General features: G+C 38.2%; 1 protein-coding gene across 6 annotated transcripts in view; it reads right to left on the bottom strand.

The window, feature by feature from the left end:
* The window catches only part of MPP7 (MAGUK p55 scaffold protein 7), a 158158-nt gene that overhangs the window by 112912 nt on the left and 32607 nt on the right, over positions 1-12639 (bottom strand). For 5 of the 6 annotated variants that reach the window (XM_075082575.1, XM_075082578.1, XM_075082580.1 and 2 more), the window contains exon 2: positions 2869-3035. In XM_075082575.1, coding sequence (XP_074938676.1) covers positions 2869-2905 — 37 coding nt within the window. In that variant the 5' untranslated portion in view covers positions 2906-3035. The remainder of the gene's footprint in view (positions 1-2868; positions 3036-12639) is intronic. The other variant, XM_075082577.1, reaches the window with a different exon arrangement.

Below are 12639 nucleotides of genomic sequence, written 5' to 3'. Positions count from 1 at the left end.
CTTGAACTCTTTGTGCAAGCCCATCAGACTTTTGCAACACAGAAAATACTTAAAGCTTCAGATGCAGCCTCAAGCAGGAGCTCAGACTTCTGCTCAAGATGGCTGCTTTAAGGTAACATTGACCTGACACTGACAGGACTATAAACCTTAAGGGAGGAGCAGGATCATGCACATGCTATAAACAAGGGTGTGTGTGTCTGCATTCAGAAGAACATACAGGTTAAAACGTGGTATAACAAAAGCATGTATAAGTATATGGAGGAAGCAGCTGCAAGGACATGCTGACATCCCTAATAAAGTCTGTTGACAAAGTAAAAGCAATGTAAAATTAACACGAGTAAGTCAACACTTAGTCTGATCAAATATGGCCCATCATGAACACTATCCTGCTTTTGACAGTGGTCCGATGCCACCAATGCTTCCATACTGGTCTCCGAGTTTCCAATAGTCCATGACTTGGCAACTTTCCGATATTCACAGATGATGCATTTCTATTTACTATTCCTCAATTAATTCTTTCACTCATTTTTAAATCCAGGTTTTCTTTTACTTCACCAGGATATGAGAGAGATAAAAATAAGCTAGTTCAGGGTTTTGTCTGAATGCATTAATAACACAGTCTTAGCAGACAGACCAGACGAAGTTGTATCCCTAGCCCAAACATGCAGTTTTGTTAGGTCCCCACTAAGTGACCTGCTAGCTCCACAGCATCTCAGATTTTCTTCTCGTGGACCAGAGCAGTTTCAACTCATTGCATGTCACAACACCAGTTTATGCAAGCAGGGCAAGAGGAATACCGGTCTACCCACCAAGGAACAACAGAGTTAAGAAAATCCAAATTTTCTTATGTTTCTCTTTTTTTAATCTAAGAGAGAGTAATAGCAGAAAAACAGGGCTCTGATTAGAAATCACCTGCCTTATAACCAGGACAGAAAGCATAGTTCGATGTAATAATTCAAAATACTGTTAAATACCTACCATCCCCATGAGGAAACACTATAAAGAAGTGGAAGAGAATAAATAATTCTTTTCCCTCCAAATGCAAATTTTTATTTAAAGAAACAATTTACAACTTGCAGCAGAAAACAAATTGGATTTAACACGCAGTATTATTTAACAGCAAGATATTAATGATGGGCCTCATATTTTCCCATAGATTTCCTGGGAGAATGGAGATAGTTAAGCTTTATCACACACCATAAGTATTAAAGGTGTATTTGGAGCATCACATGCATTAAATAGCACAGTAAAACATGTTTTTAGAGATGTTTTAACACACACAATTTTAAAATCAGGGTATTTCCCCCCACACACTTTTTGGAGCCCTTTTCTTTCTTTATTCAGAGAGTACATCCATGACTATTACTTTTGGACATACTAACATTCCTTAAACAATAAAACAAGCAAAATTGTCAGCGTCAGGCACCAGTCATCACACAATCCCCCTGCTGTTCATCTCAACATGTTCTTGAGACTTCTGAAATGTCAGGAAGCGTTTGGCCAAGTAATAATTTAAGGAAAAAAAAAAATTAAGGCAGGTTTTGGAAGGACACAAAAGGTTGCATGATAAAGAAAGCAAAAGGATCCAGAGCGGAAAGTCAGCCCAGAGTAGACCCCAACAAACCTTCCAAAATTCAGCTTTAGTATACTAAACAGCTTCAACTGCACTTATTTCCACAGAGAAATGGGGAGAAAAGAAAGGTATGCAGAGGCAGGGTTTGGCAAGATAATAGTCAAGTCCCTGAAGCACAGGAATAGGGAGACAAAAAAAGCAAAATAACAAACACAACCCTCCCTCCCCATGGTAATAACTAGCTAAATAAACACACACACCCCAACTCTAACTATTAATCTTTCCCTCTAAGAAATTTTACATGGACCTGAGATGGGGCGGGGTGGGGGGTGGGGGGGGCCAGAATCACTGCACCGTACAGTCTAATTTTAAATAAGAGTCAAATGCAGTTCCTTATTACACACAGTTGTTTGATTCCTGACCTGAAGTCTCCCGCTTTTTTTTTTTTTTTTTCCAAAATCCTGCTGTTACTCTTGTGCATAAAACTATGTGATCTAAAATAACAAGCACAGAGGTGGAAAGCAGGCATCTTTGTATCATAACCTCAGCTGGATCATCTATTTACCAAACACCCTCGAGCAAAAATACTAACTTTAGTTGTCCCTAAAACAGGGACAAAAATATTGTCAGACAGAGAGAATATACATGTAACAGCAAGATGATATTTAACCTTTGAATATAGCCCAATATTGCAACAGAGAAGGTGAAAACTACGGAAAGCTATATATCTGCGCTCCTGCTGCCTGCAGTCAGTGATAGGAACTGGACTCTGACGTGGAAGGCAAGGGAAGGAAGAGAACTTGAGACAGTGTTTTTCTTCTCCTAATGTGTTAAAGAAGTGTCAAAACTAAATAGTCTGTGTTCAGAAATAACTCCACTGATAACTGTAACTCACAGAGGGGATAGTCTAGACTGCTGCAAATATTAAGGCATGTATGATATCATCTTTTTTTTCACTTCCTCTTTTTTCTAAGTTAACATTGTAGGAACCACGCTCAGAGGTGAATCCAAATTCTTCAGAGCCATACACAGTATCTGTTTAGTAGTGTTCTTTTTTGGGGTTTGCGAATGGAAGGGAAGATGGTGGTGGGACTTTTAAAAATTAATTTATTTTACTTGTGGCATTTCATATATCTAAATTAACTTCAGGGAGAAACAGTTATATTTAAAGTCTTAAATTAAGCATCTGTTGAGACCACAATTAACTACCTTATTTGGTGATTTCTTTAAATACAGACTGTAGACTTAGCAAATAAGATCTGGAGGAAACATGCAGTCCTCCTTGGCTTGCGTACCTGTGTCACCTCCAGATCCAGTTGATAATGCTGGCATGATTTAGTCTGCAGAGTATCACACAGGAACGTCAGACTAGCACTCTGCAGCCAGAAAGCAGAAGTTAATTTCAGTTTAAATACTTGCAGCCAAGCTGTCTGCGAAGATTTATGTTATCTCCTGGTTTCTCCTAGAAAGAACAGAAACAGAATTTTACAATTAAGAACATTGTTAAACTGTAAATTACTGCAGTTAACCAAATCCAATCATTATCACAAAAAAAGCTTTTGATTTAAGATTCTCAATACGAAGCACTTTGCATTTATTTATTACTGTTAAGATTTTTTTCCCCAGGTGAAACAAGTTTTTTTTTCTTCAGTCTAGCCTATAATCCCATTCTGCTGTAAAAACTATTTAACACATCTCTATCATGTAAATTATACTCTTGAACTCCAGCACATCAGGTATTTTAGAAATAAAGTTTAGGGTTATTTTATTAAAACAGCGAATAATTTAAGTCACTCAAATTTTGCTACTACTTATCCCAGGAAAAAAAAAATTCTTACTAGCATGGTAGTTTATTCAGCGTTTCTACTTAACCTCCTTGCAATTGTTTTCCATTCATTTAAGATACGACATGCAATTTTTATTTGTAATCTGGAAATATAATCTAAATTTTCACTGAAGTTGTAAAAAGGAGGACTGGGGCAAACACTTCTCTAAGGTAAATAGCAGTTTGATCTGTGGAGTTGATGGAGCCATTATCATGCAGACCATGTAAGGAATTTTTCTGTAAGTCATTACCACAAAATCAGTATTTTTTTAAGACATATTTTTTAATAATTGCACAGGCCTACCAATACTAAATTTTGGGTCTGTCTTTTAACCAGTTCTTGAGGAAAATTCAGAGCAAATATAACAAAAATAAAAACCAATTTCAAAGATAAGTTAATGTATTTAAAGTCAACAGTGTTAAAATATGAAACTGGAACACAAACTTGTGAAAAGAATTTCAGAGTTAAGACTGGAAATGTTTACTAACAGCAGGGCAGGGACTGATGTGTGAGAAGGAAAGGAGAGGAGGAAGTAGAAGCTAACAGAAAACAAGGGTTTTATCCAGATTTCAGTTTAAAAAAAAATCCTTGAAGAAAGAAAGCAGCATAGTCCTGCTTTAGCATAAGAAAATAAACAAATGGAAGAGCATTTTGCTGCTGCTATTTCTGGTTTATTGGGGGGGGTTGGTTTGGGTGGGTTTTTTGGTGGTTTGTTTGCTTATTTTTAAACATTCATATTAATCAGAATAACTTTTTATGTCATCTTGGCTCTGAGAGTGCATATTTTGGACACACTTGTACTTGGCAACAGTCTTGTGGAAGAGTAATATACAGGTGCTGTTAACACTCTATGCTGTTCAAAATTTTGTTTTTCACAAAAAAAAAATCCGCACATTGCTAAAAGTATTGCAACATATAAGGGCCATCCACAAGATTTTTTTAGTGAGTTTTAAACCAATTGTTAGATATAAGCTAGTTGTTAACTTGTCCCTAAGCATAAACCTAGAGTTTAAATAGCCTGTCAACTTCTTAAAGTTCTTTCCCCCCCCCCCCCCCTCCCTTAAGCATTTACCTAAGGATTTTACATGTCAGCTTTCAAACTCTAGTGAATCTAGGGTTGTTTTTTTTTAAGAAGGCAATATAGCAGAAGTTACAGCCCTGGATAACAACTTCTGTGATCAAAAGGACTGAATAAAACTTAAAAAAAAGCCTATCTATTGAGATTGTTTTAGGTTTTGGGGTTGGTTTTTTTTTTAAGATATAAAAGTTTGTGGTGAAGAAAAAAAGAAATAAGTTTTCACTGAAAAAGCATCCGCTTCCAAAAAAAGAAAAAAAAAAAAAAGGCAAAATACTGACATTCATCAAATCAGCACAAAGCCCATTAACGTAAAATTTAAAAAAGAGATAAGGAAGTTCAGTATCTCAGAGTGAAAGCTCATCTTATGATGATGAAGTTGTAAAAATTCTATACGCAAAGCTAGCCAGGGCGCAGTTTAAAAGAAAAAAAAAAAAACCACATCATTGCCAAGGACACACTGTACCAATTAAGAAGGAACATATTCACTTTGCATTAATTCTGCTTGTTTTCTTTTTAAAGCATACAAGTACCATAAAGGAGGAGTCATGTTCTAAGCTCGCTCACAGTCCCCAGTGTGAGCACACCGCTACAGCCATATGAAGGATGGAGGCGTTTTTAGTTTTCACACATGTAAGAAACTGGTTAAAACAAAATGATTTACTATTAATGGGGCATCTTTGATTTATATGCAGCTTAAAGTACTTTTATCTATTAAAAAAAAACAAAAAAACCAAACAGAAACATGCAAGGAATTCTCATTAGAGGTGCATTATTATCAATCAGAAATTCGGGTTCCTTAAAAAAAGTTCCTTGTGAAATGTGGAAAGTCTTGTTGATCCACATACATGTCATGTACTTAAACTCTATCAGTTTCTTTATTTTTCTTTATTGCATGGTAAATCATTCTATATTAAAAAAATTCAACCTCCTTATTATTTAAGAAACTTATATACGGCATAAAGTTACTCTCCCCAGATCCTAAATACCTATTAATGAAAAATAAATGACCTGATGAAATCCTTACCAGTAAAATGCTTAATATTTTGCTGGAATGGAACGGGGATTTTTTTTCCACCCCCCTAACTTGCAAATTAAGCTACATTTTTGCAGCGATGATGCTATTTTCTTTGGCTCGCCTTATTTAAAATGCTTTGGAAGTTTTTGTCAGAGCCCGGCCATAGGCACTGCCGACCGCTGTATGGAATCGATTTGCCGCAACACAGAAATACCAGCTGTTACAGTACGTCCTGAGAGGGATTACCGAATATTCTTAAATTGAAGTTCAATCCATCTTTCCATAAAAACGAGAAGCCAACGCCAGGAACGTAACAGCAGTATCAAGTGCACCTGAGGCATTTACAACACCCAGCAGGACTGTTACAACCAGCCTTTAAAAAGGGCTTATTTTTGAAATTTCATTATTCCAGTTGTACCTTGCTTCTATATATCGCACCCTATCGGGTTCTGCTGGCACCCGCCGCGTGGAAACTGTGGAAGCCGCGCGCCTTCCAGCGGGCCCGCGCCCCCCGCGCGGCGGCGCGCGGCGCCTGCCCCCTAGCGGCCACGAGGGGCGCCGGGCGAGGGGCGGGCCCGCCGCGCGCTGGCGGGGTCCAGCCCCCCCACCCCCCCGCAGCCCCCCCCCGAGCTCCAGGGAGGAGCTCCTCGGAAAGGTACGGACCGACCTTCAATCATTTCGCTTTTAATCGTGTAAATATAAAACTAAATAAATTTATCAGTAAATTGTAATTAATTATTTCATTATGCATGTAAATACAGGCAGAAAGACATTTCTATTTCTAGGGCTTTCTGGTTGAACAACTTATATTAAAATAAAAAAATTAAGACTAGGTATCTGCAGGAGGTGCCGAGACGTGCCCCTGCCGGTCAGTAACCCCTGCGCGCTCCGCGAGCACGCTCTCGAGCCCGGCGCAGTTCGAGCTAGCTTCACCGCCAAGTGCGTTCAGGTGACGTAACTTATTGGGGTGCCAAATCCCCCCTGGTTAGAAATAGCCAGGAGTGGGGCAGAAGCCTCCTGGGAACAACTTCCAAAACTGCAAAATCCTAGCATTACAGCTCTCCAAGGGAACCATTCTTCTGCATATCCCACAACTGAGAGAGGCCCCTTGCCAAGGGATGAGGGAATAAATCTTGCTCCCCGTCACCCATGCTGCCACTGCAGGAGGACTAGTAACAGTGGACAGAGGCAGTCAGATAAAACAAGAGTGGGAGGGCAGTCAAAGAGCGCCAAGATGAGCAGCCTTCCACATAATTTTAGCTTTAGTAGCTTCCTTCTAGCATCATCTATTGCTTTTGAATGGAAGTGACTCCATTAGTCATGCATATATTTTCAGTTCAGTTCATTTCTCTACAAACAATGAGGTAGAAAAACAGATTCATATTTGTCTTTATGGCAAGCACCGTGCATTTGGAGACAGCGTGCATGAAGTCTTGGTTCTACCTTGGAGTCCCTGTCCAAACCTCAATAAATTGCATAATATTTATTTCTGAAAGGTTATTTTACAAGTTCCTTAATATTTTTGGCACTTTAATGAATATAGATTTATTTTCTTCACATTTAAAGAAGCAGGCAGAAGACTTTGGACTGATTTAAAACAGGTAAAAACATAAAAAGTATGAACCTAGCGATGTCACAAATGGGTGGGGGAAACATAAAACCACTTTGTTTGATACAAGAAACACTCAACCAGTTTTTCTAAAGGATGCTACACTTATGAAGACTATAAGCTGCATTTCCAGAACTAAACCAGCATGCCTGCAAATGGCATTTGAACTACCAGATAGAGATTTCATGTGGAGACAGGAAATTTGACAGCCATTCAGTCTTGCATTCATCATGAGGCCTCAAGTAATTGAATGACTAGGGACATGTATACAAGTCTCCAAAAACCTAGTCAGCACAGGAAATTGCCAAAGGAGGTTTTCTAGACTGGGAGAAGTAAATCTGTTTTGGTAGACAAAATCTGAATTGAAAATGGTGGCCTACTCTCTTGGAAGTCATCATGTAATGAGATCTATTGCATCCTTAATCTCTGAGGACATTTCCACCTCCTCAATCACAGGGTTTCCGACAGGCTACTGGAACCTGCTGGCAGCTCCTGATGGGCTTCCAAAGCTGGTCAGCCGACCTTGAAATCTTGAACTGGAATTACTGCATAGAGGACACGGCGCACAATGTGATGGGACTTCAAAGTCACTGCAGAACTAAGAAGCTGCCCCTGACTCACTCAGCTGTAGGTATAATAGAAACAGAGTGGCAAAAACTCTGGGTACACAGTCCAATGAAAAATAGGAATACCTATGGCAACTACCAGGTGTTAGAGAACATGGACTGTCCCAAACTGAAAAGGACAACAGCTGCCTTGACTTTCTCCTGGTCTTGTCATCCTACCAAATTTCAGCCATCAGAAGAATTTAAGGGTTCTGAGTAATACTTTTCTGTATAATGTTTATCAGCGTTCTCAATTTTGTTTAGTTTATGTATAACTTTAGCTTACACCACGGCGATGTTAGAAACAACCACGCTTTGTTAAAAGGCTTTGAGAATAAGCTGAGAATTCAGACCTGCTTAAGAATCCACTGAGAAGGTAAAACTGCTTGACTTTTAATTTATACAGTTGTTGGGACATCTTTTATAAATATTTAGTTTGGAAAAACCATACCATTGAACTTGTAGTGTGCCTTGTACTTTCATGGCTCAAATTTAACTGTGAAGCCCCAAAGCCTCAGAAAAGAGATCTCTCTGGTTTCCACTTAAGGGAAAACTTTAACAGATGATCTAAATTATAAAACCTACAACTACTATTAAAACAAAAAGAGCATTGAAGAAGTCATGTGCTGAAAAACATTAAGACATTAGAGATGGATCCCAGTTATTTCCAAGAGTGCTCACGTTTCACTGTAATGAAGAGTCTGACCAACACCAGGAGGAAGCAAGGGTGATTTCCCATGGCCTTCCTGACTGTGGTGTCTGGGTTACATGGTTGGGCCTTTATAATTTTATTCTCCTCCTCTTCAAGGATGAGCTCCCACTAGAACTTTCTCTCACTGCATCATTAGCAGAAGACACACAACTTCAGGTAGTAATTGAGCGCCCATTTCCAGAAATATGCCAGATATTCATATATTGAGATCTTTTCTCTTCTGTCATGTTTGAGTGAATTTGTTCAAAGGACTCAGAAGACATGCAGGAGAGGGGAGAGCACAGCTTAAGATTCACTTCCTTCACAGCTTCAGCAATAAATAGGTTCCTCCTCCTGAAGAGCTTAATCCTGTGTGAATTGGAAAAATCTTACTTACCTAGACACTGCAATTGTAATAGTGAAGTAGATATCCCCATTTTTTTCTTCCAGACTGTTTTCCCCATGATATTCCTTCCCCCAGATGGGGACCATAACACAAAACCTGTTTATCTAGATACCACCTTCACCTTAACCCTCTCTAAATACAACTATGAAGTACATTCTTTCAAGAATTAGTCAATCTAACGTTGAACAAAAATAAAAATAAAATATAGAACATATTAAAATATAAAATATATTGTAGGCAAATAGTTATTAATTTATATATTATTATAATACATTTACATTAAAATTTTAGACAGATCCTTGCTGCCTTAAAGCATAGCCGTGCTACAAGTGAAATACATTCAATAAGCAGTAATATTGCAACAGTGGCAAGACTGTTTGCAACTTGCACCTTCCCTGCCTTTAACACAAAAATCCCTACATGAGCTCTGTCCAGACTCAGCTTTTAAATGTCAGTGTTGGAACTGAGCACATTCCTTTAAATGCATGAAAACGTTCCGTTAAATACATACACTAGAGCTACCCGTTTAATTTAACACAGCATCACTGTAGTCAATGTCAGATACTTACACAGATCCAATTTTCTGCAAATAAAATGTACCAGCTGAGAGAATAATATTAGTTTAATAAGCTAGTTTTATTAAACTATTCATTAAAATGTGACCTAAACTATGCCTCAGTTCAAAGGTTACTCTTTCAGTTTGAATTACTGGTTTGGGCACACTTTTAACACTTTTCTCCTAGCTGCAAACCATTCCTTTTCCTGGAAAATACCTGTCAGCAGGTACCGGCCGGTCCATTAACTACCTGCACAAACAGTTTTGTTCTGGCATGGTTTCTTGACAGTCTGTTTGAAAAATGTAAGTAACTAAAGTAAATTATAAACCTTACCAGCCTCCTAAAATACTGAAAAAAGCAGACATTTTTCATAAATGAGGAAGTTCAGCAAAACCTGCTGCAATGAGGCATCCAATAACCTCAACATTCCCTAACAAACAATTACACGTGCTTTGCACCAAAGGGCTCTGCCACTCCAACTTTGGAAATATACTGCATATTTTAATAGTATTATAATGCAGTTTGATCCCACATCTACAAAAGCTGACAGAAAACCTCTGATAGAAATAGAACCAGGATTAAGACCATGCTTAATAAAATGATAAATATTTAATTGATTTAAACAGTTTAGCCAAGTATTTGTGTCAATAGCATAATTTACTGCATAGCCCTGTGGCTCAACAAAACATGCATGCAGCACCAATTCTGAGGTCTGTTAAACAGCCATGTCCAAAACTCATCCTTAGAAATATATAAATATCCAAATCCTATTCTTTCAAACTCAGAAACATCCCCTACAATGTTAAAATGTTATTTTTCAAACTCAAAATTTTATACACCTCTAGAGGCAAATAAGGCACAGATGTTTTACTATGTTTCCATATTTTATTAGAGAAGACAGAAGCTTTCACCACCCCTTCTCTTTCAGATTAACTAACCTTCTGAATGCCTTTGCTCAGCATAACTTTCCATAATCCACTTCTGTCAAAAAGTGATAGTTCATATTTTCCCTTTACTCATCCTCTCCTCTGTCAAAAAATATATGAATGAATAATCAAACAACAGGTATACATTTTTGTGAGAGCAAAAGCAGAATAAACCCCACTTTCTTAACATGTTTTTATCAAAACAACCATCCAACCTTACTACAATATTTTTCATTTTAATCAGTTTCAGGTTGCTTTCTTTTTAATGCAAAGTTAAAATTTCATATGAGCAATCTGAAAAGTATATGCCTTTAGCTCAATTTTGGAAGAAGTTTTGACCTATTAAGTGGTAATTTATTAGTTGCATCTTGAGTGCAAGTAACAAAAAACTTCCGTACATGTGCACAGTAAAAACAAAGTACTGCACATGGACAGAGAGCTAGTCAGAGAAAGTATGTGTGTGCGATTTCCAGAAGTTTACAAGCTTTGCAAGCCAAATTTCTCTGTGATGCTAAGTTTGTAGAAGAAAACAAAGGTAAAGCTGAATAACCCAGCCATGACATGCTCCAGAGCCTCTGCACTGCTGGTACATCAAGTACATCCGACACTCTGCAATCTTCTGATCCTCCCTGTAAGCTCCCTGTGGCCATTCTTCATCCCTGAATTCTCCAACTCCACCTAACTCCCAGATGCCACTGCAAAGCTCTCCTCATGCCTCACACCCTCCCCTTCTCCTCTTCCTGCCCAGCAAGCTCTGGAAGCACCATTGCATCCAGCCCTCTGTGTGATTTTCCACCCAGGACACACTTTCTTCTAATTTTAATTATCTTCATTTTCTCCACATCCCTCTTTCTAGAAAGAAGTTCCCCCTCTCAGACCTTGCTGTCCAAATTCCACCTTGCAGTTTCTTGTTTCACATCTGTATCTGTCTTACCCTTTCCCTGGGTGATGCTATTATGTACCAACTATCCTTGTCATGAATTCATGATCCTCCACTAACAAAATCTGCCTTCACCCCTCTCTTTACAAACATTCCCACCTCCTGACACTTTGCTTTTACTTCTGCTACAGTTTTCACTTTCTCCTGTCTCCATTTCCACTCCTGCAGCCCTAATGACCCCCTCTATTTTTCACACCATTGCTTTCCAAACCTAGATTCACTTCCCAAATATATCTTTCACCAGCAAGTCCTTGCTTTACTACTCTCCAAATACCTCCTTTAAGGCTCTTCCCTTTCTTCTAGAACATGGATTAGTCTTATTCACACAGGCAAGAGACCTTAAGTTTATGACACATGCAAGCAGTCGCAGAGAGGATCCGATCAGATGGGGAGATTTTTCTACCTGCAGCTCTGTACCATCTCCAGGCTGGAACCACCCTCACAGCCGGGCTTTCCTGTATTCCAGGTTACATATAATCACTCAGTAACATTGGAATACTCCCTTAAAATTTTTGGAATCAATAATTTGATATAGATTCTGAAGTTATACATTATAATTCAAAATAGATATGGTTAGATTTTATCTTTACAGCAACACTAAGATTGATTTACTCCATGAGTACCGTCACTCTGCACATTTTAGTTATGTACGAAATCAATTAGCAGAAAATAGATCAATTAGAAAAACTGTAAGTTCTGTCTTGCCAACCTATACCGCCTAAGTTACATCCCCTCTGCAGTCAGAGTGCCAGCCTCAGACTCAAGTTATATTCTCAAGTTTAAAAGCCACTTAATTCAAATCTGAGATACTGATGGGTGAAGAAGAGTCAGATTCAAGGCAAGGGGTAAACTGTATGTCAAGTCCAACTGCAGTGAAGACAAGCTCTCAGATTTCACTTCATTTGGCCAAAAAAATCATTTTCTTCATAAAGATTGAATATAATTTAGAATTATAAAAGATCAATAAACACAAATGGTAACAGAACTTAACTTAGCAGTGTTACCTGCATGTAGAATTTTTTTCTGCTTTTCTTGTTCAATTCACAGCTTAATACATTATTTTATGTCTTAATGTATACCGGAAAAACACAGGATATGCAAAGAGTCCAAGTTAATGTTGCTGTTGGAAACTTAATGTTTGCATTTCCTGGATTTTACAATATTAACTAGGTGAACAATGCTGCATTGATTCTATTTTGCCATTTGCTACCAATACCAAAGTATTTTTTCTTATTTTGTCTGAAACTGTAGAAATCAGAGCTAAGCAGGTTGATAGCGAACCTTTGACATTTTTTGTTATTCACAGTGGCCTCTCCAGCTTACATTTCTTGCAGTTTATTAGGCAATAACAAAGGTGATGCCATACAAATTGGTAAGCATGCCAGCTCCAGCAAGTGTAGCTAAATGAAAGTG

This window comes from Phalacrocorax aristotelis, chromosome 2 (genome assembly GCF_949628215.1).
Source record: "Phalacrocorax aristotelis chromosome 2, bGulAri2.1, whole genome shotgun sequence".
NCBI classification, from domain to species: domain Eukaryota; kingdom Metazoa; phylum Chordata; class Aves; order Suliformes; family Phalacrocoracidae; genus Phalacrocorax; species Phalacrocorax aristotelis.
The sequence above is the reverse complement of the archived record's forward strand: the minus strand, read 5'-3'. Positions and strand labels throughout refer to the sequence as shown.